At 43.5% G+C, this 26,243-nt stretch overlaps 1 protein-coding gene across 3 annotated transcripts in view; it reads right to left on the bottom strand.

Moving 5' to 3' along the window:
• LOC128305747 (protein ECT2) overlaps nt 1-26,243 on the bottom strand; it is a 96,925-nt gene that overhangs the window by 31,402 nt on the left and 39,280 nt on the right. The window contains exons 2-13 of one of the 3 annotated variants that reach the window (XM_053043340.1): nt 22,729-22,963; nt 16,069-16,204; nt 13,344-13,450; nt 13,019-13,268; nt 9,188-10,678; nt 4,631-4,762; nt 4,147-4,512; nt 3,662-4,058; nt 3,420-3,580; nt 2,776-3,318; nt 2,549-2,698; nt 2,185-2,324 (exon numbers count right to left, since the gene is read on the bottom strand). In XM_053043340.1, the coding sequence (XP_052899300.1) occupies nt 2,190-2,324; nt 2,549-2,698; nt 2,776-3,318; nt 3,420-3,580; nt 3,662-4,058; nt 4,147-4,512; nt 4,631-4,762; nt 9,188-10,678; nt 13,019-13,268; nt 13,344-13,450; nt 16,069-16,204; nt 22,729-22,963 (4,103 nt within the window). In that variant the 3' untranslated portion in view covers nt 2,185-2,189. Of the gene's footprint in view, nt 1-1,437; nt 2,325-2,548; nt 2,699-2,775; nt 3,319-3,419; nt 3,581-3,661; nt 4,059-4,146; nt 4,513-4,630; nt 4,763-9,187; nt 10,679-13,018; nt 13,269-13,343; nt 13,451-16,068; nt 16,205-22,728; nt 22,964-26,243 lie in introns of those variants that run through there. The other 2 variants (XM_053043338.1, XM_053043341.1) reach the window with 2 other exon arrangements.

Below are 26,243 nucleotides of genomic sequence, written 5' to 3'. Positions count from 1 at the left end.
TTATTTTTCACAAGACGCACACAAACAGCTTTTTCTAATCCAACTTTCAACGATATTTGAGTCCGGTGCCTAAGCTACCTCTGTGCACAGCTCTCACTCACAGTCAAGGGCGCTTGCTTTGATAACTTAATTTGACGTTGCTAAATTTGACAGTTCAAACCGGCCCCATTCCAAAGGGAAGTTCCGTTCGACTTGGTAAATTCAATTAAACTTCACCTCAGCGATTATCGCATAATCATGCTCGTCGAGAACCACAGCATAAGTGCGACCCTCTCCTAACCTTCGAGACCGGTGACTACTGTTGTTGGGGGGGAAAAAAATAAACCATCCCCTTTAAACTACATCCACCGGATATCCGGCACTTGTGCGTCCTTTTAGCGTGTAATCCTCGACACCACTCGCACGATACGGTGAGCGAGCAGGTGGTGATAGTACCAGGGGCAAAGAACTAACAAATACCTGTAAAACCCGAGGATAAATGGTGGAAAAACTGAACAGAAAGGACCCTCCATGCCACAAGCTACGCGGCTAGGCTGCGGAACCCCGGGTACGTAACGCATAGTACACAATGAAGCGAAACCCCGGATATCTTGGGAGAACCAAAACAAAAACAAAAAAATAGCGCACACATCCTTCTCCCAGCAAAAAAACGGACACCATTTTTTCTCTTCTCCTGTTCACTTCACTATCATTGCGTTTGCCTTTACTTTACAGTGGTAGGATTTTGTTGTGCACTTTTCATAACCTTGAAACGCTACCATACCTTAACGATAGCAAAAGTTCTACATTTTCATAGTTTTTATCTTCCCCATGACCCGACACCGTTTTTGTGCCGTACTTCCTCCTCCCGTTGGAATTCCATTTTCTTTCTTCGTGAACACACAGTACCGTGCTTTACACGGAGAGGGGAGTTTTTTAGCCTTCGTTTCTTTCACGGCACCGGAAAACCATACTTTCGGTTGTAGCCATTTTATTTTCTTCGAATGTTTCCTTTCCGTTTGTTACGTTTATTATCCGGTTCTTTTCACCAGGTTGTGGCGTTTGCAAGCCTTGTGTTTCGATTGTTTGCGCTTCTGTCGACATGTTTTTCTTCTCTTGTGTTCGCTACTTTTGTGCAACTGTTTTTGTGTGGTTTATTGTTTTCCGGTTTGCAGAAAGCTTAGAATCAATATTTGTGTTGAATTGCCTGTGCTCTAAAAACGAGCAACACCTAGTTTTGCTTTTCTTTCCAACTCGTAATGCATGCGTTCCATTGTTTATCGTAGTGCTTTTGTAAAGTTTTTATTAAAAGGAAATGTTCTATTTTCTTTCTTTCTGCATGATAATCGCCAACAATCACACAGTTTTTAAAATATAGACAAAAAACGCAAACTTACAAAAGAGGATCTACTTCTTTCCATAATGTAGCTATGACTACAATGCAAGAAGTACCTCGAGAGCATTTTTTTATTTAGGGATTGTTGTATTTCAAGACAATCTTTGTACAATGATCTACTTTCGCTTTCCCCCATCTGCACCACTTCCTTTCCACCGAGAGGAATAATAAAGCGAGAGGGCCCAAACGACGTGAGAGTTCTGCACAATTAAAATCAAGTGATATAAGATCGATAGCTTCTCATTCATGAAATTTTCACATATTCGTTAATGTGATTTTTCTTCCTACGCATAATTTTAAAGCGGTTTGTTTTCATTTTACGTTCATCATCGCTTGTCAAATATCCCGCGACTCGGCTCCACCGAGCGTCAATGGAACCAACCATTAAACAAACCATAAAACTGCACATATCATTTACGCTAATGTATGATTAAAATGTAAAAATAGGCTATAAATCAATTAAGAAAAATATTGACAAAAACTCATCGTTACACTTAATTTCGAACGTTTGATAACATTCGAACACACAAACTCTCATTTGCAATGTCCTGCTTCACCGTTCTTGATGTTCGCTTCGATAAGATAGCTATAACTTACGGGTCTGCTGCATATTTACACAAAATTTTGAAATGCATCTACGGCCGGATGATGCCTCAATAGTTCCATGAATGCCACACAGTCAATGGTGGTCAAATTTCAGTAAACGAACCCCAAAAAAAATCTTCGTCAGCTCGGCATTGCAAACTATACTTGATACTTTAAAGGATGTAATCGTTACCGAGTCCGTCTCTTGCTTCAGTTGTACTCACGCGTTCTATAGAGGTCGAAGGTTTCCAATCGATATAGGAGGATTTTTGTTCTTGCGCGTCGGCTGCACGGACATTGGTGCTACCAATACCTTGGACGACGACGGGGATGACCCGTTCGATTCGGCTTCCTCTCCAACTTCCTGTTGAAGAAACGCAAACAAAATGATCCAGATTAGTGCCTCGTTATCCAAAGAACGTTTTCTTCGATACACATGATAAAGGAATAAAAATCCTTTGCATTGTACAATACATTTAAATAATAAGTGGCAAATAGTAAAAATGATGAGGTTCAAAAATTAAATATATCACTCCTCTACTCAGTAGTGCAAAACTAAAAACATTATTATAGTGTGTGCAACATTACATTTAAATTCGTACAGCTTGCCAGTTTCATTTGTGCCAGCTGGGAAGCGGGTGTTAGCGACTGCGTGCTACCAAACGGCGACGGCATCAGTGTGGAAACGGTTCGCTTCAACTTCGATGGCGTTTTATTGAATGAAAACACCCGACCGACCTGTATCGAGAGCAAGATACAAAAAAGATGAATTATAATTGACCAATTTTATATTAAAATCCCTCGTTTAAAGCTACCTTCATCCGTGTCTTGGAAGCAATTTTGAACGCTTTCGACAGTGTGCCCACATTAATGTCGCTAACGTCAATGTCCACCTCGTCCGAGGTGCTGTTGATCAGAAAGTGGCCGGCATCCGTCCGGCACGCATTTTCGGCCATCTGCTTCGACAAACTCTTCAGATATATTAGCTTATCCTGCTCCTCGTCCGCAATGTTGAACGAGTACTGGCGATCCTTCGCGTTCTGGGCCGGCTCGCGGCAGTGCAGCATAAACGCGCGCGGGCTATCGACAACATTGACCACCAGCTGTACCGTACTGAGCGGCATCAGCTTCACGTGTTTGTACGGTTTCGTGGTGGCGCACGACGAACGCGTCAGATTCAACGAGTTCGTGTTCGGCGACTTGACGTTGTTGAACACCCGGGAACGCTTTTTGCAAACCTCGAGCGTATCGCTGAACAGAAACAGTACCAACGGGTCACCCCGACCACTGAGGCTGTCGGACAGTTCCGTTACCTCGCACCGCGACACGAAACTCCGATGCGACGACACGAGATGAGGCTGAAAGGGAATGGAATGGGAAATTAAGGATACGGAAACAAAAAAAAACTGCAATATAGAATTTTCCCACCCTCCCCCGAAGTGCGTCGTGTGCAACATACCGGACAGTTGTCGATGTCGTTGAAAATGTCAAACATTGCCATCTGTCCCTCCGTTTTGCGCTTATCCTCGTTAATGTACGTCATCACCTCTTTGATCGCTTTCAACGCATCGTCCAGCTTTTTGTGGTCCGGGTTCGTTTTACCGGTGTGTTTCAATATGTCTGGAAAACGGCAAAGAGCAAATGGTTCTTAAACATTGTCCCGTTTTTTAGATCTAATCATGCAAGGCCGTAAAAGCTCACCATTCAGCAGCAAACTGATACTGGGCAACCGTTGCACGGGGCGTATCATTAAATCCTGCAGCGACTGTCGGCCACACTCCGGTTTTGCCTGGTTGATCTTAAGGAATGCATGAAACCGCGGATTGCTCGCATCGCACTGAACGAGCGTTTCCTTCATCTGCTCGAAGAAGTTCACGTACGGCGGGTAAGCCTTCAGCAGATCGTCCCGATGGTCCAGCACGATCTGACCGATCAGTACCTCCTCCGACCAGCTCGTGTGTATCAGCTTCAACCGATCCAGCATACGCTTGTGCACATCGTGTATGGGAAGAAAGTTACCAAAAATGGACCGCAGTTCCGACTTGTTTAGCAGCGGGTTCTCGTTCTCGACCATCTCCTCGAGCGGTTCCTTGAACAGCTATACAACCGCACGCAAACGCAAAACAAACAAGCAAAAGTAGAGGATTAATTTTCTAGCAGTACGCCTTTCGCCAACAACGGCTCACCTTCACTATCGTGTCCAGTATGCCAACGTAGTTCGATTCCGTGTGGAAAAAGTCCATAAAATGGTTGTGCCTCATCGACTGCGTTTTTGCCGGCTGCTCGTTGGTAGGTTTGGTTGCTTCGGGAATTATGTTCTTCTTGCTGCTCTCATGCTTGTCCGGGCTGGCGGTACAGTCCAGGAAGCTGCCGGATACGGACAGCAACCCGGCATCCGATACGGACGATCGACGCTTACCGACACCGAGCGGAGTACCACCACCGTCGGCCGGCGTGCGCTGGGACAGACGTTTCCGCTTGCGCTTGTTGAAGCTTACCGGCAATGAATCGCGCCGGTCGACCGCCGGGGTGTGAGCTATGCTTTCCAAATACTATTTGTTGTACGACACCAAAAAAAAAAAAAGTTACAAAACCTTTGTACTGAAAGAACTTTACAGCCAAAAGAAAAAAAAAAAGGGAGATGATCGTTGCTACGGTAGCGATACTTACATCCGCAAACAGATAGTCGATCTCGTTCGCATAGCCTGCCTGGATCGTGTACCAAAACCAATCGGCCTTGACGATGTGTGTGTTTTTGTTCTTCGTTTCCGGTCTCGCTTGAACGACATGCTCGTCGACGACCTGCCCCAAGGAAAAAGAAATATAATATCAAGGAGAGAGAGAAAAAACAGGAAAATGCACCGGTGGTGAAAAATAGTATCGAAATAAACGTACGTAAAGAGAAAAGGAAACAGTAGTAATTAGCAGGAGCAATAAAGTGGGACGAGAAAAATGAAAATTAAAGTATTATTAGTCATTAAAGAGAGGAAAACAAGCACGAAAAGGACGTTAGCACCGTGTTAGTAGTTGTGAGAATAATATTAACTGTTACATTAAAACAAAACTCATCATTTTAGATGTTTGCATTAGGGTTAAAAGAAAAACAACGAAATGGCAATAGGATTAAGATTTGTTGTGGCGGTTGTGATGTTGAAACGCAATGTGATATTAAATGGTGGTGATGATACTGAAGGAAAGCGGAGTGCCAAAAACATTTCAAACACTCTCAAATTCCTTCCATATATTGCAGCTTTTGCAACACATAAAAAACCCCTTGATGTGCGTGTGAGGAGCGGCGCTTATCATTAAGCGTAGCGCATATGGAGTACTTTTAAGTGCCATTCATCGGCGAGATTTAAACATTTTCCAAATGGATGAATAATTGATGGATGGCCAGGGTGTGTATGTCTCGGGTGATGTACACATCAAACATATGGTCCAAATTTTCCAACCTAACAAATAAAACAAGGAACCACCAGACCAACCAGATAAAACAGGCAGCGCAATTTTTTACCAAATTCCTGGAAGTGGTAAGTGATTCTCGGTGCGAAACAGACGTGAAAAGAAATGTGATTTTACTTGCTGCTTTCCGATCGTTAATTGGGCTAGCATACAACCCAAGCAAAAAAGGCGAACGGCCACCGGGAACCATTTAAAGCGCATATAAAAATGCAATGAGCATAAATTAAAAATCAAAACCCTTCCAGCTAACAGGCGCAGGCAGAAGGATGACGGATAATGGTGCCGCCGTTTGGGCGTGAGGTGTTAAAATAAACCAACAGGGTGTCAAAATGGTGCAGCCCAACATATTCCTTTTTTTTTGACAAACTGCAATTCTGCTATTCGAGATGGAGTGGATGGTGGAAGAAGAAAAAAAAACACACCCTTATACATCAAAAAGCTATACACACTTCAACAGGTTGACCGACCGACCGATAACGATCATCCAATCAATGCTTTCCCGCGGTTCGCAGAGTGCATGATTCCCCACTTCGTTAGAATGATTCATTCACCACGGGATTTTTTCCATTTCGATAGAAAACACTCCACACACCCATACCCAAAAATGTGCAAATGAAAATCAATTTGTAAGAGTGAAAAATAATAATCCCATACGAGTGTGTACATCGTGTTTTTTCGCATTTTGTTTTTTTTTTTTAAACGCACGTTAATAAATTCTATCACGCGTACGTTTTCTGTCCAATAAAAATAATTTTCCCAACGACGTGTGTGTGATGGAAAAATTAAAAGCATTCTGCGAAGGATAGATACGGACCTCACCATCCATAGGCATTTTTATATGCACATTGGCATTATGACGGCAACAAGTGTGAACATTTTGGATAATGTTATCAAGGCTTTTCAATCGCTGGCTACATAAAACAGCAGCAACAAAACGAAAACAATTTATTGTTTACTGTACTGCTTGAGAAGCAGAACAAAAACAACCACATTAACTATATCCTTTTGGTGGGATTTCCCTTGTAATTTCCTTTCCTTTCTGCTTCTGGTCGGCTGCTGTTGAATGACATATCCCAAAAAAATCCAATTACAGCATGATAATTGCACTGGAATTAATGCGTTTTTGAATAAAATTTAATCCACAACTAAAAACCGACAGTCCGTTTGGTGGTGTTCCCGTTTGCGATTGTATTGGGAATGCTATCGGAAAAAATCGCTCCGATTTTTATTTTATGTTTTGCAAACTTACAATTACTCGTAAGAGAGGACACATTTTTCCTTCATTTCTCTCCACCAGCGTAAATTTCCGAGTGGTTGCGTGAAAAGTGTGCTCTTCCGGAACACACAAATCATATACACTTCCCTTGTGCATTCCCGATGTCCTTCTCCTTTTTCGCACTTCCGCGTGTCAGTGTAAGCCACAGTTCCATTGTTTTGTCGCAAGTCATCCCATCCCTTAGCGCCCACACCCTCCCCCCTCGCCGTTTGCATTGTTCTACGAAAAGCTTTCGCTCGAACCTTCAATAGCTTTCTCAGCACTTTTGCACGTTTAAAATTGCACAAATAAAATTCCCGTTTTTATTCGTCCGCACCAAACGGATGCAGTCCATTTGTTTGGCGCATGGGCGGCAACGCACGCGAAAAACCAAAACAAAACCAGTCCAGATTGATGATGTGAAGCGGCAGATAGAAAAAAGGAGACAATAATATTTGTATAGTTTTATTTAAAGCAAAATTAAAAAGCGACTAATGCAAATAGTCGCCGGCAGCACACGCGCACACGCACATCCCAGCGGTGCGTTCAAGTAAAAGCAAAAAAGACAACAAATGAAAACATAAATGCAATTGATGAATAACGAATCAATGTGCAAGCAACAATACACGCACATGCATACACACATTTCGCGTTAGAGTGAGCAATTGTATGTCGAGGGGTTCAATCTTTTAAAACAGCACACAGGTGTACGTATAGAATAGCAATGGAATGAAATGAAAATATCGCACCTCTACTATAACCCACCACCAACGTTCATTTATCACCTTTGCTTTCCTGTTCTACCCTTATCGTCCTTTTTATCTCTGGTATTGATTTTACTTTTCATAAGCTAAATACATTCGATGGCCGGTGGAAGTGAATTGTGCCAGCTTCATGATTTCAATTTTGTTCCACTTGTAACAAGGCATTAGCTACTATATCTACCTATTGAGTGTACGTTTGTTACTATGTTCTATGTAACGTACTTCTTGAAAGGTTGTACAAATGTCTTGAAAAAAAACTTTTGTAAAGAATATTGCTGTACTTCTCATTTAAACACCGAAAACTCCGAAAAGGATATTAGAAAAACGACTGTATGTGGTGGAATCTACAAGTAGTTCTATATCACGGGCTGCTGGATAACATTAATACATTAATGTGTTACAACTAAATCGATAATTTATACACAAACATTAAATCAATAAATCCTCAGGATAAAACTACCCCAGAACCTTCATGAAATAAACATGTCGAATTGAACTCGAAACTCTGTAATATTTTCCTCGACTGTGGATGTGTGAAATGCACATATAATTCACGACATGTTTTAAAACATTAACACCAGACCAAATCGGATTACAAGCGTAATCGGAATGAAAAGCCCAACGTTAACAAAAGAATGCCGATAAGCCATTAATTCTTGTAATGAACGGAAATATAAACGTTAAATAAATGAAGAAGATAACACACGGACTGAGCAATGAAAACCATAAACCCGTAACATATCGCGTAAACAATGCAAAACACGAAAAGTACTCGATATTTAACAGATAAGTTCACCTCGCACCGAGGGATTAAGAGGCTGTACTATAGTTTTGTATAAAAAACAGACAATCCCACACAAAGGACAATCAGTTTTCATTTGTTGCACGGTTTTGAGGGAAAATTTCAACCAGGTTAATAGACCTTCAAGTATTGAGAATAAAGCTCAGACGGAGAAAAAATAGAAACACGTACTGAGAACATCCTCAGCCATTCCACTACTACCGCTTGTTCGGTCTGCACTCGCTTGGTCAGGAAACATCCGGATAATCCAGATTAAGTGATTGCCACCGGCAATGCTCCACTCATTTATGGTCACGGACCGAACAAGGGGATCTTTGGACGACTTTTCCACGGAGCGTTCCAGCAATCGACAGCCCATTGTCGGAACAAGGGGCAACATATAACCGACCAACAACCGGACCGGAGGACCTATTCCGGGCCGGTGGACCACATTTGCCACCGTCCTCCTGTTTCCACACAGCATACGAACATTACACATTACGCTTGTTGGAAATTGCACTTAAAACCTTCCTACTCGTAATTGGATCTGTTCTAGCACCCGTCGACAAAGCAATTAGTGGGCTTACTTTCGTTCTTCTTTCAATTAAGTCGATTCGATTACTACCAACAAAAAAGGAAATTCCTTCTCCTACACCCCAACAAGAGCTTTATATCTTGATAGGGTTCGTAAGAAGAAAACCCCAGTTCCACATTGCATTTACCCCCTTCCTCACCAGCCACAACAACATCAGAAGTCTATCGAACATCAGTACTAATCTATGAAATAGGTGTTATTATGAAATTACCACCGTACGGAACTATATACCGGGATACTAGCTACTAACTTTACGATCGTTGCACAACCACTTTCCTCAAATTCCTGAGAGTACAGGGAGAAGGAAGAACTTTAAGGACAAAAGGGGGAAAAAACCGGACATAAAGGTATGTTGAGCTGCAATAAATACCGGCATCATTTCTGCATCTTCCGCTCGGGTACCGACGATGACTTCTCCGTCATCGATCGTCATTGATGACACTGCATTTGTTGTAGTTACAGTAGCTTCCTCTTCGTTAAGCTGCCTCAAGGTATTTTCCCCCATACGTGCATCTGCGTTCGATTCTCCACCAATCGTTGCAATCGAGTGACGTTGCTGTAGCGTTGTGTTCTTCGCAAAAGCGTTACTATTGCCAACAAGCTTGCCCCGGCTACGAGTAACAATTTTCGTTGCGGAACCATTCGGTGCCACCGGTGTCTTAAAGTCCACCTCACTGCGATCCGATAGCTTGCAGTGTTCGGGTGTGTGCATACCGACACCTGCACCACCGTTCGACACTTTATCCGTCGACTTGAAATTACACACCTTCTTCAAGCTGTCCAGATTGGCCGGCGTTATTAAACCCTTGCTCTTGATCGTTTTCGGCGTATCCTTCTTGCTGCTCTTGGTAATCTTATCCCTTATGCTGCGCAACTTCTCCTTTACCGGTTTCTTGATCGATTCGTTGAATGTCGCTTCGATCGTGTTGATCGACGCAGTGGATGCGTTCGGATCAACCGAACTACGCCGTGAGCGTAGCATGGACTTGATCGGTGTCTTTATCGCGGCAAAGCTCATACTACGCCGGATACCGCGCGTAATCGAGCCCGTACGAGTTAGCTTCGGTTTTTTGGCCGATCCACCAACGATCGGTCCACCGTACACGTTCGATGCAATTGAAATGTCCACCGACAGGAGGGAAGGATCGTCGAAGCTATCTTCTGGTCGTTTGCGCTTGTACGCCTCCCGGCTGGCGATCACGTAATCATCCATATCGTCATCATCGTCATCTTCATTCTCGTTCTCCTCATCGATTTTACGGAACGATTCGTCAACCATTCCACCACGCTCGGAGCCAGTTTTCAGAATCGGTGAAAGATTGTTTGGATCTAGAAATTCGTTTGCTTCGGCTGATGTCAGTACGATTCCGTCTTGCTTTGGAGTAGGGCTGGCTGTGCGAACCGATGGACACAAACTGGCACAAGGATCTCCTCTTTCTACCACCTCATCGATGTACGGCATTGGTGGGCTCGAAACCATCGTCAAACGAGAGCTACGTTCCGTACACTGATTCTGATTGTTGTCGTTTTCCGCAATACTTAGCATGTGATCGCCTCTATTGCGACGAGTGGGCGTTAGGTTACCCGTTTCTGCCGGCTCCACTGCCATTCCTTCTGACGATTCGTTCTCTTCCGGTAGAGCTGGTAAAACCACATTCATAACTTCGCGTTCCACTGTGAGTTCTTTGACGCCGTTGCACTCTGGTAGCTGCTGATGCATCATCTCCTGTTGCTCATCGGAAATGCATTGATCGTTTGCTTCTGGCTCCATTTCTTTGCTCTCTTGTGCTGCTTTCCTCGGTGACGCACTCTCCACGGCCATGGTAGCATCTATGAAATGTGCTCCAGTGTTCGGCATAACCTGAAAAAGTGAGTCAATTGTCGGTGGTGTTCATGCATACTTAGAAACAGTGGGAAAATAGGACAAACAGTAGTCGAGAAGGGGTTTGAATTGTTGGAATTGGACTAAACTGTCAGATTCCTTTCCTCAGGCTACGCGCTGTGCTACAAGTGTGTTCCCTAGCTCAGAACGTAATCTACATACAAACGGAAGGACGTACAAATTCCGCTCCATTCGCATACCTCTTTTCTCTCCGATATCCGATATCCTAGCGATATCTGATTTATGATCAATTATTTAACCATTTCCGTTGATGGACACACCACAAATCACCGAGCCCCGCGGCATCCATGTGTACAGGTTGGTCGCACTGTCGGAAGCGACCGCGGATTTTCCACGCATCAACCACACTACGCCACACCACCAGAACCACACGAGGAAAACTCGATGAAAGCGAAGCTGTATCCTGCTCAAATACCTCCGGCTCCCCCATCTATACCCTACTACTACATAGAAAGCCGCGCAAGGAGAGTATGATAGCAATTAATCAATTAAAGCTTTTCAGAATCTCGCCACGGATCTCGGTAACGGACGGGCGTACTAACGGTGTTAGGGAAAACCATCATGGATCGGTGGACGACATATCACCCCGCGGACGTACACGGCACGCGCGTGCGTTTCGCGAAAAACGGGGTTTTGAAGAGACCCTCGTACACACGCTTAACAACGCTAGGATAAGCTTAATGAACTGCGCGCACGAGTGGGGATGTGAAAAACGGAACCAACCAAGACCATCCATTAATTACACTTTGAATAAATTGTAAAGCCCGGGCATCATATATCAAAACGCCCGAAGAGAGAAGTGTACAACCCCATCCTGCTTGCCAGGGTACTCGAGGAGTGTGCGGGGACACCGGTCATAAATTTCCACCATCCATTACTGGTGCTCCCGGCGCGCGAGCGCGTACACGAATACGCGAATGAAAATCAATCGGGGACGATTTGAAAAGTTACAGCAGTATAAATTAAATCGCTATTTACAACAGAGCCTTGCAAACAGCGAGGTAGTCGACGGGAAGGAGTTAGCGACTCTGAATAATTGAAACAATATAATTGAAATCCACCATGCTGCAGTTCGCTGGTGTGGTACTATGGAGTAACTGTTTGAAGCATCAGCTTCCAATCGAACGGAGGTTAATCAGCGTGCACGGATGGGGACATTGGAAACCCTGGCGCGGGTACCACTAGTGGAACGTGAGATGGAAAAGAACGGTGGGACAGGGACTCAGCAGAAGTAACGATTATGTCATAAGCTCCTATTACACACTCGATTAAAAGGGCATTAGCGATGCTCGCAGAGCACTACTACTTATTGTGAGTGGCTATTTGAGTCGCATCACGGGAACGGGGACACATGCCAGGGTGGTGAGATATGCTAGGGTGCGACCCGTAAACACTTACTACGCTTGGCGGTGATTTACGCGATTCAACGGAAAACCACATTCACCCACCGAGCCATCCGGAAACCATCACACAGCCATTGATAGTTTTTTCTCCCGTGGGTTTGGGGTAAGAAAGCGTGCGGAATTAGTTGCCAGTGATGGAGAGCTGATCGTGGTAGGGGTTGATGATTGTATGGGAATGCGATACTGCACATTGCTATTCATGTATTCAAATGTATTACTGACGCTGTGAATCCTTTCATGCTCGATGCATTGACGGCAAGTCCAGGCTGTTATTTAGGAGCGTATTTCTATACGTGTTGTATTACACATCGATGATACTACTCCAACTGACCATCAAGAACAAGGGCACGTTTCATATTGATTTTGATGTGAAGCTAGGATGAGTTCAACCAATTAAGATGAACATTCACTGTGCACGAACGAACAGCCCAATAAGGATGGTTCCGTTTTATCTATTTTTTTTTCTTCTAGAATGAACCCTCTCAACAACGCTCACTCCAACGCTCTGTCTATGCGAACATGCGTGTCCTTCTCCCTTTCGTCTCCTCAAAGTCCCTTTATGTTTGGTTAATTTTATTTACAGCTTACAGAAACAAATAACAATAAGATATAATACAGAAAGAGGGAGAGAGAGACAAAGAGGCAAAAAGGTGCACATAAAGTAAACGATTAGAAAACGTAATCACCAACCCAGTACACAGTAACAAACATGGTTACATCTCTACAACGTGTATAAAAAGCATAAACCACGGAAAACTAAATGAAGGAATGCGTGGAGGAAACAAACAAACATTTGCATATGTTACTGCTGCTGCTCTCTTTGCCCATTTAACCCAAATCAAGCTAAAGTGCGTAATGTTCATTTTTGTTCGTTTGTTTAACACGTTTAACTTACCACATGCGAACATTCGGGATCTTCCAGGTCGGTCGGAATGCCACCATTTGTCTTTAATACATCGATCATATGCTGCTGTTCCTCCTCTGGGAACCCGAAAAAGCACACCTTCTGCCCTTCGAAGGCCCTTAAACGGTGCAGCTTCGTGAACGTTTCAATTGTCGCGGAAAAGTTAGGATCGTGGCGATTTTTCCACGCTTCCAGCACCCAATTTGGACGTATTATTGCCAACCGGAACGTCATCGCGTACCTGAAACGGAGGAAAGTTGTGATTTTGGTTGGCATGGTTTATTGCTCCGAATCTTGCTCCAGAGACGCCACTTACCGATATTTCTCCCCTCCACTGGAGTTACAGATCAGGTGAGTAACCTTCGTGTCCATGCCCTTCCTAATCGATCCGCCCATCGAATGAATCAAATGCACCAGATGCGTCTGTGGAAATAAAAATGGAAGAAATATGTTACACAATTTACGACCAAATCAGAACAGCTTGCTGTACAGAGTTAACAGTTGCACACAGAACTACCTTTGCCTATTCACCAACGAATCAGAAATCGTGGCAACTGTACGAAAACAGTGTGACACTGGTACAAGATGATAAAATAAGCATAATTTGTCCATATATATTTCTTCCCTGCTCTACCGGTGACACATTCACAAGATTGAAGCTAAAGCTAATGTGTACAAAATTGAACCTCAAGCTTCACCGTCTATCCGACGATCCCCGCCCGATAGAGGTGTTACTCGTACAACACCCACGAACATCGAATCGTGTCCACAGAACGTCGAAATCTTATCAACGATTCGCCAAATCGCATTTGTTGTACGTGTTTCGTGTGCCTTGATTCTTTTACATATTCTCATTACACTACTTGTGCCTGCCTTGCGGTGTTCGTGTTCGGTATTCTGCACAGGTACGACACGATTACCACCACCCGTGGCCAACGGTACGTTCTTCCATCCTCACCGAGCATCATCAACGGGGAGAAAGTAGAACATATTACTTCATTTAATATACCACACAGAATCTCTTTCTTTACTGGCGTACTACCAAAAAGGCAAACGAAGGCCAACACGAAGGATATGCTTACAGTGTAGCAGCTTTAAGTGATTTCTTGTACCGATGCCATTTGACTACCGATGGCTTTTATGTAAGCGACCACCAAGGATCGTTAGCCGGTATTCCAGCAATGTGCAACAATTAGTATCAGTTAAATTTACATCAGATCGTCGAGGATTTACAGCTATTAAATATGTCTGCAAGACGTTCGCCTTAAGCACGCATGATCTTAGGAACGGATTGGGTATTCCTCACAGTACCCATCCTATCCATTATTTAAACAAAAAGTATTCACTTCATAACAAATACCACACACCTCCAGTTTGCTTGCATCAGATCAGTTAGATGATTTCTTTCGAGAAGGGAAAGGATAAATGTGAGACAAATCTTCTTTACGTCAAGCGTTCATCAATTGACTGGCAGGAAAACATGGTTTAGACAAGATTTCAAAAACATCCAATCAAGAACCCTCCACCGCACTCCCACTACCGCACACACAGCCGACCTTATTATCGGACTGTTTCGCTATTACCCACCAGAAGCCTCCAGCAAGGATAATAATAAGGCCATAGACAGTAACACGTGACCTGAGAACGCAATCAAATCGTCCAGCCATTCTCCTCTGAACCCCTCGCGTTCGACGGCGAAGTAAATAAGCTAACAACCCCGAGATAAAGCCATAGCAAGTTCTCTTGTGCATAGTATCTTCCTTCCCTTCGTATCGTTCTCCCGAACAATTGCAAAAATGGGCGGTGTTATTTAAGAAGTCTTTGAGAAAATCAACAATCTGGTAACACCTTCGAAGAGCGGTGCTGCAAAAGATCAATACTATCCACAACCGGCAGTGGGGAACGTAGCACCAGGATGTAATGACAATCGCACCGCTGCACCGTGTAAGGCCCGTCGGCGGACAATGGTTGGGCCCGGTGTGCATTTAGGGCCAGGGCACGCAGAGGAAAAACCCGACGGCTTCATAATCAATTTCACTAATGACGTCTTCATCGAACTATTCTGCTATCCCGGACCGGCTGGAGGACACTCCAAGGCAAAATCCGACCGAATCGATTTGTCGCTTCCGGTATCGTCCGGGAAGATGTCACGTTTTGGGAAGTCAAACTCAGGACGAACTGATTAATAATCGCAGCAGGAATCAATTTGCTACGCTTCCACCCGGCACCGTCAAAAGCCTATGACCCATCGCAGCATAGGATGGACGGTGCCTCTGTCTTTTACCGCTATCTAACCTCATCCGTTAGCACCGTCTTCGAGCAATGGTCTTCCGTCCTAGAGATCCGTACGCGGTACGCACTGCCAACCGATTTCCCGCAAACGGTGAATAAAGGAAATTATGCAAAATTGTTTCCCCTTTCGTGCCGAAGGAAATGCTCCACCATCACCGTCGATATCATCGAAATGGACGATATAGTGTACGTACCTGGGACACATTCTAGGCAAACTGTACAATACTGACCATCATCGATTGTAACCATTCCTTTCCTTTTCCCATTTCCCTTCCAAACGACCTTACATCGTTTGTCAAGGTTCTGCACGCAAAAAAGCTTTTCCGACAAAGCTCCACCCGGACGATCGACGGCACGAACTAAATTCAATAATGAAAGGGTAATTGCTGGTTCTTTCAGATATTCGTGCCATTCCATTCGTGTCCGGTGAACGAGCACACGGCAACCATTCACATTTAGGGTAGATAGGTCCATTGCTTTAACCCTTGTCCATTTCTCCCCCCCCCCCCACCAACCACACACACACACACAAAATTGACCTAATCAAGCTTTAGGCAAACTAATGAAACCTTCCATCATTGATTTTGCTGAATCTTTCTGGTTTGGAAAATTTGGGATCTTTTCCACAAACACAAAACGTGCTCTGTCCCCACCAATATGGACTTTTCGTCATCGTGCGGGCTCTCTTTTCTACGGTAAGAAAAATGTCCATTTTCAGCATGGGGTAAACACAAAGGAAATGTGCTTACCAGTTCATCTTTCTTGCGGATACCGGTAAAGCATGTAATGACGCCACGCATGCAGTAGTTGTAAATGGGCCGATTGTTCCACACTAATCCTTCACTAAACCTCACAGCCTGCTGTAGGGCCGGTGGTCCAAGGATCCTGCAACGAAAAAAGAATTAAAACAGAAGCAATTAGTACTCCAAGATCGACAGTGGTAACACATGAGACATGTAACAAAAACCCCAAACATTCAACAAATCAGTGAACAAAAGAAGGTTGGAAAGAATGTTGTCTACTTTTTTGTGTAATGGAAAATTCTCACCCAACTTTCACAACTATTCGCCCAACTCAACAGGACACTATCATCGAACTTTTCTCCCGCAACGACCTGCTTTGAAATCAGAGAAAACACTCCCTGAACCCATCATCCCCCACTTCCCCAGCAGCGCACACGGTCAACGGTTTCATCCTTTCGGTGCTAGCTACTAACCCACAAGAAAACCCCAAATTGGTGCAAACTTTTCAGCACAAGCATCTTCATTAAAATCAAATATTAGTACAACTTTTTCATTCCCGATCCTGGAGGTTTGTCTTTGTTTCGTTCTATTTTTCTTTCTCTTTTGCGTCACACTGCGCTCGCCGCCCCACGATTTCCCGTCCCCGACAGTTTTCCCGATGTGTTTCCCAATCGTCGCCGTACCCTCTACAAACAATGTTCATTTCCTCTGGTAAGATTGTGGGATACGATTTTCCACCGCCCCAGCGGGCAAACCAATATAGAGCAAACTGATCCCGAGAGCGGGAGCGCTTGTCTTGCAAAAATAACACGCAAAAAAAAAATCTGGACTCCACTCTTCAAGGCATTATTGTCTTTAAAGCAGAAGGGAATAGACGACATGGCAGCTTTTTACCTTTTTGGACACAGAAAAAAAACGGAAATTCATTTGTAAGCAGAAATGCCTTAGTTTCTTTTCATGAATTAAAACCATTGAAAAGTACTTTCAAAAATTGGACATACCAACTGAGATAAGATAATTAATCAGCATAGAAACTAAATACATTCACTCTACGAACTAACCATAAAAAGAAACAAGTGTTTTGTTACAAGTTTCCAACCTACTGCAAACATTCATCACAAACGGAACGAACTTAAGACAGAGAACTTGAAAAAAGCGCACTCCTCTTAGGTGGATAACACGGTACGGAATGCTTTGTGGCTATCACCTTCGCAAAAATAGTTTGTCTTCTTCATAGTCACCCCTCCCCTCCAAGACGGGCACAGAGTCCACCTCGTCGACACGAGAAGTCTGGCCGGATGCTTTCCCTCACAAACCAGTGCCAGTGAAGACGATGAGCAAAGGCACTAATGAGCTGCGGTAAAAACCGACAACTTTCTTGCGGTAAAGCGCTGGAAAAAGCAGACAAAACGGTAGGGAAAATTGAAAAAAAGACCAAAAAATAAAGGGAAAAGAATGCGAAACCTGCTGCAAGGGCGAGCAGGATAATTAAAAAACTATGATGATTCACCAGAGCATCATCAGTCTCTTTAGCACCGGGCGCAACCCTAGTGCCCCGGAGCCAGACGAGCAGGTGGAAGCGAGGGGGGGTGGCGTGAAACTATCGCTTCATTGTCATTATTTCACTCAGCACATTTTCACAACTCTTGCATCAATTCGCTAACCGACGTGGGGCCACAGTAGGAGCAGAAAAATTGTGAGTGGTGCTGAAAACGCACGCTGCGCCCCCGGAATCATGAACAATGGGCACAAACTGAGCGGAGGATACAGGAGAAGGGATCCTAGGTCAAGAAAGGATACTTCATCGAACGGAACCTACAGAAATGCAAGAAAATGGGTTGGAAAATTGTTTTCCTTAACAGTTTTTTCTTCGCTCGTCGACATCGACCGAGATGATCACGGACGAACGATACATGGAAGACACACACAAAACCTCCCAATAGCCAATGAGAAAATCAATCCATTGGAAAAACGGTCTTTTGTTTAAAGGGATAGAGTACGGTGGCGGTTGAATAAGAAGAAGCTCCCACCAACTGCCCGTTCTAGAACATAGTGACTTCATGTTTGCACACCTTGTCCACACACACATACACTGGCTACACACTGAATTTCACCCACCCGATTGATCTTCACTGTCGATCGGATCCGGCTCCGGAGGGAGGAGTACGATAATAGAAATACTGCATCTCAAGCCGATACGTGTGGTCAACCGTGCATAGCAGGGCCATTTCGTACCATGCAGCGAACGAACATATTCTGGATTTTTGCAACCCCATTTTTCGTACGATATCGAACACACAGCTCAACACCTTCTCCAATAGTGTCTACGGTAAGGCTGATGGATCTATCTTAAATTTTAAATGCACCCCAATCCCGTACCCATACACATACACAGGTGCGGGTTAACACACGGGAGAGGCCGTAAACCCTAGAACCAACCTCCCCAGGGTAACAAAGCATCTTTAAGCCTTCCTGTTCACGTCCTAGAAGCCGTCTTCATATCCGAACTCCAACCAAACCGCTCGGTGAACAAGGAAATGTCTGTGGTTTTTAGCCTGCCGGACGCAGGCAACCATGTTGGAGAGGGTTTATTTTTTGTTCCTATCCCCACTTAAGTCTCTATCAATTTTACTAGCTTGAAATGCTTGTGCTTCTACTTTATAGAATCAGCACAAAACAACAAAAAAATGCCCTTTTCCACTCTGCTCAGATCGAAAACCGACGACTTCACAGTTTGTGGTTTGTGATGAAGTCTTGACGGCTCATTTAAAAACGTCAGCAAAAGGAGTGGAGAGCAAGCAGAAAGGTAGCGCAGCTATTGGTTGGGTGAGAGGGGTTTTGACTTTGAAAGGTTCCGCTTTTAAACTCGGATCCCGGATGTTGCAGAACGGTAACGGATTTTCAAAAACAATAAACCATTCCAAGCATTCTCGAGAGCGCAAGCATCGACAGATATCTTGTGTACGGGGGGTTTGTTAGAGATCGAGCTCACCCTCGACCCTCATGGAGGCGAGGAACTCAACAATATCTTGGCAATCCTCTCAACCAGAACTGACCAAGAGTTAAAACTGGGATAATTGGCCCGACAGACGGCAATGGTAGACATGCTTCGATTATTTCTTTCTAAGGACCTGCTCTTTGTCTTTATCGCTTTAAAGATGGCCATTATCTCCACTTTCTCTCCAGATGAACGCGATGAAGAAAATTGCAGCAACTAATCCCATTAGAAGTCAAGCTCTATTGTGTACCACGGGGTACCATTTTCCGCCCGAAGATACAGTTGACGTGACCTGTTTATAACAAGTCTTTCCATCCATTGCGTAAGGAAACTCAAGCATGGAGAATGGATAAAAAATCAACTTCAACCAAACACACACACTTTTCACAACTCTGTCATTTATGGGACACTATAAAGTTAATTGTTTATCTGTACTAAACTGTAACGTCAATGTGCGGCGAACGCCATCGGTATTGTGACAGTACGCAGCCAAGCACTGAAGGGCAGCAAACAAAAAAAAACTCACTCACTAAAGTACTAGAATATACATGGGTGCCATCGTTTCGATTGGAACCGTTTTCCTGAATACCGAGAGAGAGAAAAAAAAACCGAAAAAGCTGTTCAGCTTTGTTGGTAAGTTCAGCTTTACTGAACCAGACAGAACGCAAAAGCGGTTTGTGGTTTGAGATCGGGTACTACTTGTAAGGATTTGGTTAACGTTTATGATCGTACCATGGATGCTCTCGAAACACACACACACAATAAGTGCCCTTTGCCTCGCAACTGGCAAAGTTCGCGTGTGCATGGGGTTAGCAGAAATTGATATTGTTATTTTATAGCTTTTATTGGTGACGTGAGTATCATAATGATGCCACATCGCGTCTCGTGCACGCTCACACACGCGCACACAGCGATAGTTGTCTATATTGGATATCGAAAGAAAATAGTCTTATGTTTGACGAGGTACCCTCCTATTTCGTTGTTACGTTACTGTGAAGTACCAGAAACCGCAAACCTTTCCAGCAATGAAACTTAACCATCTTTCCACGATGCGTACCATCATCTTCGGCACGATCATACTTTCGCAGTACTTCGTAAAACACTTGACTGTATTTTATTCAGCTGCGTACAACTGTCTACCAAACGATAGGGATAGCAATATTAAATGCTCAACAATTCAATAATTATGAACACTTCCCAAAGAAGCATGATTTGTGTGATTGAAACAGTGATTCAATGAAGTTTTCTCTCTATTCTTTTGAATGTTGAACTCATTCCTAAATAGGTAGCACGTGTCAGTTTCATTTCTGTACACAAACAACTATTTTCAGCTCTAGCACGTGAATGACTATCAAACAATGCGCACGTGTAGTAAATAACATCGATTCTATCCACACAGCTACACCGCAGCTATTAATCATTCACTGTGGTGTAACGCAACAACAAAACTTTTCGATTCCTTTATCGCTTATCCAATATATCCGTGCAGTCAATAAAATTGTTGTTAGCCAGAAACTTACCATGTGTAGAACTCATTTTCAAAAATACAAAAAGTGTCATCCTTTTTGAAGATTTTCCTTTGAACAACCGGTACCGGTACGCAAAACATAAGCCGTCGTGAACCGGATGTGCTTGGTTCAACTGCTGCTAAAATTAGCATTATTTGCTCATAAAATTTAGCACAAATTCATCAAAAACATAAACTAGCAGGAAAGCCATGAGAGTGCGCCAACACCATCAACATTTATGGCGTCCAATAAATTGGTACCCCATTTTCCCGTTTTCCACTCCTTAAGCCTTTCTGCTTCGATCACTCAAACACATCCCAGCCATCAGTTCAGGCGTGGAGTGGAGAGCAACGGAGACGCCGTGCTTCGTCGTCCTGCTGGTTTATTTTATGAACGATTTCATGCTACATAAAATCTAATGCCCGACTTCCATGACATATTTTCGCTGATACGATTATGATCGCTTCCCCGGAAAGAGTGCGTCGTCTCCGCCGTTTCCGCTGCCGATGTAGGCGGGAAAAACGGGAAGGGCCTTTCCATTGATAATTTAGTTTAGAACGATCCTTCCCCACCACCGCCGGGCTGCGACTCACCGTTGCCAACCGTTTTAGACGGACATGATTCACATTTGTTATGCAGCAAAACCCTAATATTCATACTTTCCCACCAGAGTGTGCTAAAAAAAACGAACCGAACGAATATAGCCGGAAATGTGTACTACAACGTATAGAGAAACGGCGATATCGGCCCACCAAGCGCACTAATATAAACTACATCCTTTAGCTTTTTACACTCAGGAAAGCCGCGTCACAAGTATACCCCCTACTTGCTCCTTTGCTCTCATCCAGCGCGTTTTGTAAAACAAACCTTTGGCGAAGTGCATGTGCGGGGGATGTGTACAGACACACACACACACTCTAAATATTTATTGCCGGACTACATTAAATTTTACCCATTCTTCATATATCCATCGTTCGATTTCATCGACGTGCGGCGTCCGTTACGTAGCCTCTTGCCTTGCCTCTACCACCCCATCGGGCGCGAAATAGATCGTTACAAAATCCGATTTTATCGTTTTCGACAAATTGAATCTTCATTCAATGGAGTGGAAAAAGCTAAGTGGAAAACGGGTTGTTACGAATCGCTTTCCGTATCGACTCTGCGTAATTGACAACATCCGGGGAGTGGAGGATTCTGTATATCCCATATCCCATGCAAAACAAATGAAAGCGTACTATTTTCGTGATGTGTTTGCGTGATAGTTTAATCTCACTGATCATTTGCTAATAATTGCAGAGCGGACAGAACATGTAGTGTGTACTGCACGAGTATGGTGGTGTTTATTTGAACGGGTACCGAATATTTTCCTCTGAAGTGCAATAATTACAAGTGGTATGTAATTGCATTTCAAGAATGATCAGGGAGTATTTTTTTTTCAATCATTTAATCTTCTTCTACAAAAGAGAATATATTTAACAAGGTTTTGTAAAAAATGTAAAAGGATTTAGCTAGTATTTTAAAATATTTAATACACAATATAAAAACTTTTGGTAAAAGTTGAACATAAAAAGCATATAGCAAACAATGCAGTCAATTTAAATACCCACAAAAAATCGATTTTAATACAACATTTTAGAAAAAAAATACAAATGTGAAGTCAACCATGAAACACTTACCAATAAAACGACATTCAATTCAACCCTGATCTTAACTCAACAGCTTTCCCATAAAATACTCACACTGGCACATTACTTTTTTAAAGCACATTCTTCCAAACAGCAAACACACAGAGCCATCAACAAAAGTGGAAGTGTATTTTTCACGACAGCATAAATTAAAAACATATCCTGAGGCACCAAACCCAACAGTTCGACACAGGTTTTCCTGCCCCAATTCGTACAGAATCATCAAGACATCACACAAAACCCCTCAAAGAGATGGTATCTCTAAATGCGATGTTCACCTTCTTCCCAACCCTCACACAAAACACGGCACGTCATTTGCGACGGCAATAACAGTTAAGAAATACGGCCTTCTCCGGTCTCCGGGCTAGCTTTAATAAACCCGTTAAAGATCCGCGTGTGCACGCGTCCTTAATGCGGCCGATTGCATATCGATACTGACGACGACGACGACGCCCTGCGCTTCCTTATACCTTACCTTTGCTTGGCCTTATAGATCGCGTCGTAAACTGGGCCTTCGAAGTCGCTCAACACGAACACGGTGCTGATGCTGTCGTCATCCCCAACGTACTCGGCACCGGTGTCGGAAGTCACGATCGGCAGTTTGAGGCTTTGGGCCGCTGCCAGCGTTGCCGCATCCTGTGCAACCGGACCCACCAGACAGATCCGAGTCATTTCCGGCGTTGATGGTGACGTTGATACCGACATTAGTGCTGGCAAAGAGAAAGGAAAAGAAAGACGGCGTTAGACGGCGGAATTCGGTTAACGATTGTGAAAATGGCAGTTAATGTGTTGTCGGTCGCACTGTTGCCAAGATAAGGCGAGAGTGTTCTCCATCCGTCAGAAAGTTCACTGTCACTGGCTGGGAGACTGGGTGGTTTTGGTTCGGTCGTTACTTCAGCTCCGACGTCGCAGATTGGTGACATTCATCGAACGACCGGCTGCCGGGAAGGCACAACAAATACATAAAAATGACGCAAGTGCGAACGAGCCGAAACGCCAAAGACCTCATTAATTACGATCGTTTCGGTGAGCTGAAGCAAAGCTTAAAGCTTCTCATTTCCGCTGTCGCTTTTTATCTGGCGCTTCTGGCTGCTTCACCCAACTCGGTGGTGATGGGCATGATGTTTTGCTCTCCTGGTAGCCTCCGTACGCACATCAACCTCATCATTCATATTCTTTATTAGACACCGAAAGGGTGGTTGAGTACGTCGGGAAGTTGCGAGACATTACTTTATCACAAAGTGCAATTCTGGAGCCTAACCAAAAGTCGTACGAAATTTAGTTGACGCGAGAAGTGATTTTTCGTTTCGTCCTTTATTTTTTTGCTGGAAAACCTTTACCTTTATTGCGGTACAAAAAGATAAATGATTGATCGAGTCACCGAAGCGAAGGTGTCAGTTTTTCCACATCAACTTGAGGTAACAATATAATGTTTTTAATTTTAGTTAACACAATGCAAAAAAGAGAATTTTAGGTTAAACAATTAGTATTGAAGCAGTTAATAATTACGTAAGATTATTATAAAAAAATACGATTGCTTAGACCATTACAAAACAGTTTAAAACGAAAGCGATAATCAACACTATACGCAATGCACTTAAAATGTAACTCACATGTGAGCAAAATTGCAGTACTTAATTAACGTACAATGTTCCGAGAGCCTTTCGTCTCTCCATAAACATCAAACGGGATAATTTAGATTCAGTTAACTGGCAGACTGCAACAACCACCTGCCACATATCGATTATGTTACTACTAGCAGCACACCAATGTCACTTCATTTTATTTGCAGTCCAATAGACGGCAATACCGTCTGGATTGCCACCCACTCGGGTGCCAGAAGCGAACACACGCACACAAAACGAAATTCGCACGAAACAGGTTACACATTACGTGACTCAAATGTAATTCAATAAATTAATTAGCTTGTTGAAAACAGGCACGTGCTAACGGGCAAACGTGCTGCATAAAATCAGCTGGTGTGCATTTAATCGTTTACTATACATATTTTATCGTGCAGTACTTTAAAAACAAGGGATGGTGAGACACAGATAATAAACTTGCGCGGTAAATGCAATATGTTTTTTTTAATTGCACGAAAAAGGTAGGTGTACAATTTATTTTCACAAATTAAATACCTACGGCCAATGGAGCATTGATAGGAAACATTTAAAGCAAACCCAACATTGCACACCACATAAAAAAGGAGGACAAAAAACTGATAAAAATAACACCATAAAGTTACCAACTTAAACCAACATTTGCAAGCCAAACATTTCGCAAAGAAAAATCCAATTTCCACCCAATCATTACTGGTCAACAAAACCCCCCCATTTGTTATTGGATGAGTTTTAGAGTTCTAGGTCATCTGGGTGCCGAGAAAACAAACAATCACTTTTTGTCCGAACAACATATTTTTCGGACGGATTTCGGCCAGCAAAACAACATCGAACGACGACGAACCAATTCTATCAAAATCAATCTTATCCACTCATCCGATAGCACGAAGTTCGATCAGTTTGGGGATAGAAGTGTGCCGTGCCCGAGCGAACCGTTGGCGTACCACTGCGGCCAAATGAACCCCACTTTTAATCTTCTTGTGCTCACCTAATAAATTGATTTCGCTAACAACGGCCATTTTACGGAAGCAATTTTCCAACCCAACCAATCAAAAGGGACACCCCGCACGGCGAACGCAAACGACTACCCAGGGTCAACCGATAACACGGGGGCGAGCCACCGATAACAGCCCGCCCCGGATCAAAAAGATGATGTAACGCATTTTCACCGCTACAAACAGCCAGCGAGGGAAAATTTCACGATTCCAACGGCCGAGCATTATCCCATCCTTTGCAGACTCTGATTGTAGGAAAATTCTGGTTTAAGCAAGGATCTGTTTGTCTGGAAAACAGATTCGCACACCTTCACAACAGGGCTTTGTCGGGAATCCGTTACCGTAGTCGGCTTTCTCTTCCGGTGTGTTCGTTATCGTGACAGCAGAGGGCAAAGCAAAGCATCGTTCGCCAGACGCAACACATCATCCCACGTCCGTCAGGCAAGCGGCATAGCGGATGATTAGGGCCGCATTCAATTAATTCGATTTTGATCTAAATCCGATTACACAAATTGTGCGTTCAATCAACAACACTATCCTGGCCCATGGAGCCTCCACCACCCGTTTCAGGCTAGGTCTGGTCCGTTCACCAAATGTTTTGGGAGTTTGGGGAAGAAGCAGCAGCAGCGCTGCTTTTACTCGGTAATAAAGTCAGGACCATCTGACACGATACCAAAGCTGCACCACCGTCTTCTTTCGCCATTGAATATACCTGTATCGCTCTAAACGCTATTTCATGAGCTTTGTAACAATGGTGGCCATTAGCGTACCTGGCAAATAGCTCGCTGGAATTGAAATACACACCGGATTAAAATGTCAAACAATCAACAAATCCTTTACATGGCAAACCGGTGTTATACCCATTACTAAGGGTATGTGTAATGGGTAGAGAAGATGGAGGGGAATTTTAATCCGTGATTATACAAATATTGCCAAATTGTGTAACCTGACCTGATTATGGAGTTCGATTAGCATTTTTACATTTTTATTGTTTTCAAGTCAGTTGAAGTTGAAGTGGAGCATGGTTGCGGTAAATGTGGAATCTTTCTGAATCCTGTTCAAACTGAAAATAATTCTTTACTAAACTTCTTCAAATAACACATCCATCTAACCAGAAAACACAATGCTGGAACGTGAAAGATGGAAAGATTTCATATCTACCTGTGCGATTTCTACTTGGAACAGTAATACCTCAACAAAAACAACCCAGCAATAGTCCCAACATTCTCACATGAATTCGTAAATCTTGTCATATTATATACACACACAAACCCCAAACATTTACCAACAGCAAACATGTTTAACAATTAAACTCTGCTAGAGGTAGAAAAATGGTTCCATATTTAATAACATACCCCCAAAAGACAAAGCCCTGA

Source organism: Anopheles moucheti, chromosome 3 (genome assembly GCF_943734755.1).
Source record: "Anopheles moucheti chromosome 3, idAnoMoucSN_F20_07, whole genome shotgun sequence".
Lineage (NCBI taxonomy): Eukaryota > Metazoa > Arthropoda > Insecta > Diptera > Culicidae > Anopheles > Anopheles moucheti.
The sequence above is the reverse complement of the archived record's forward strand: the minus strand, read 5'-3'. Positions and strand labels throughout refer to the sequence as shown.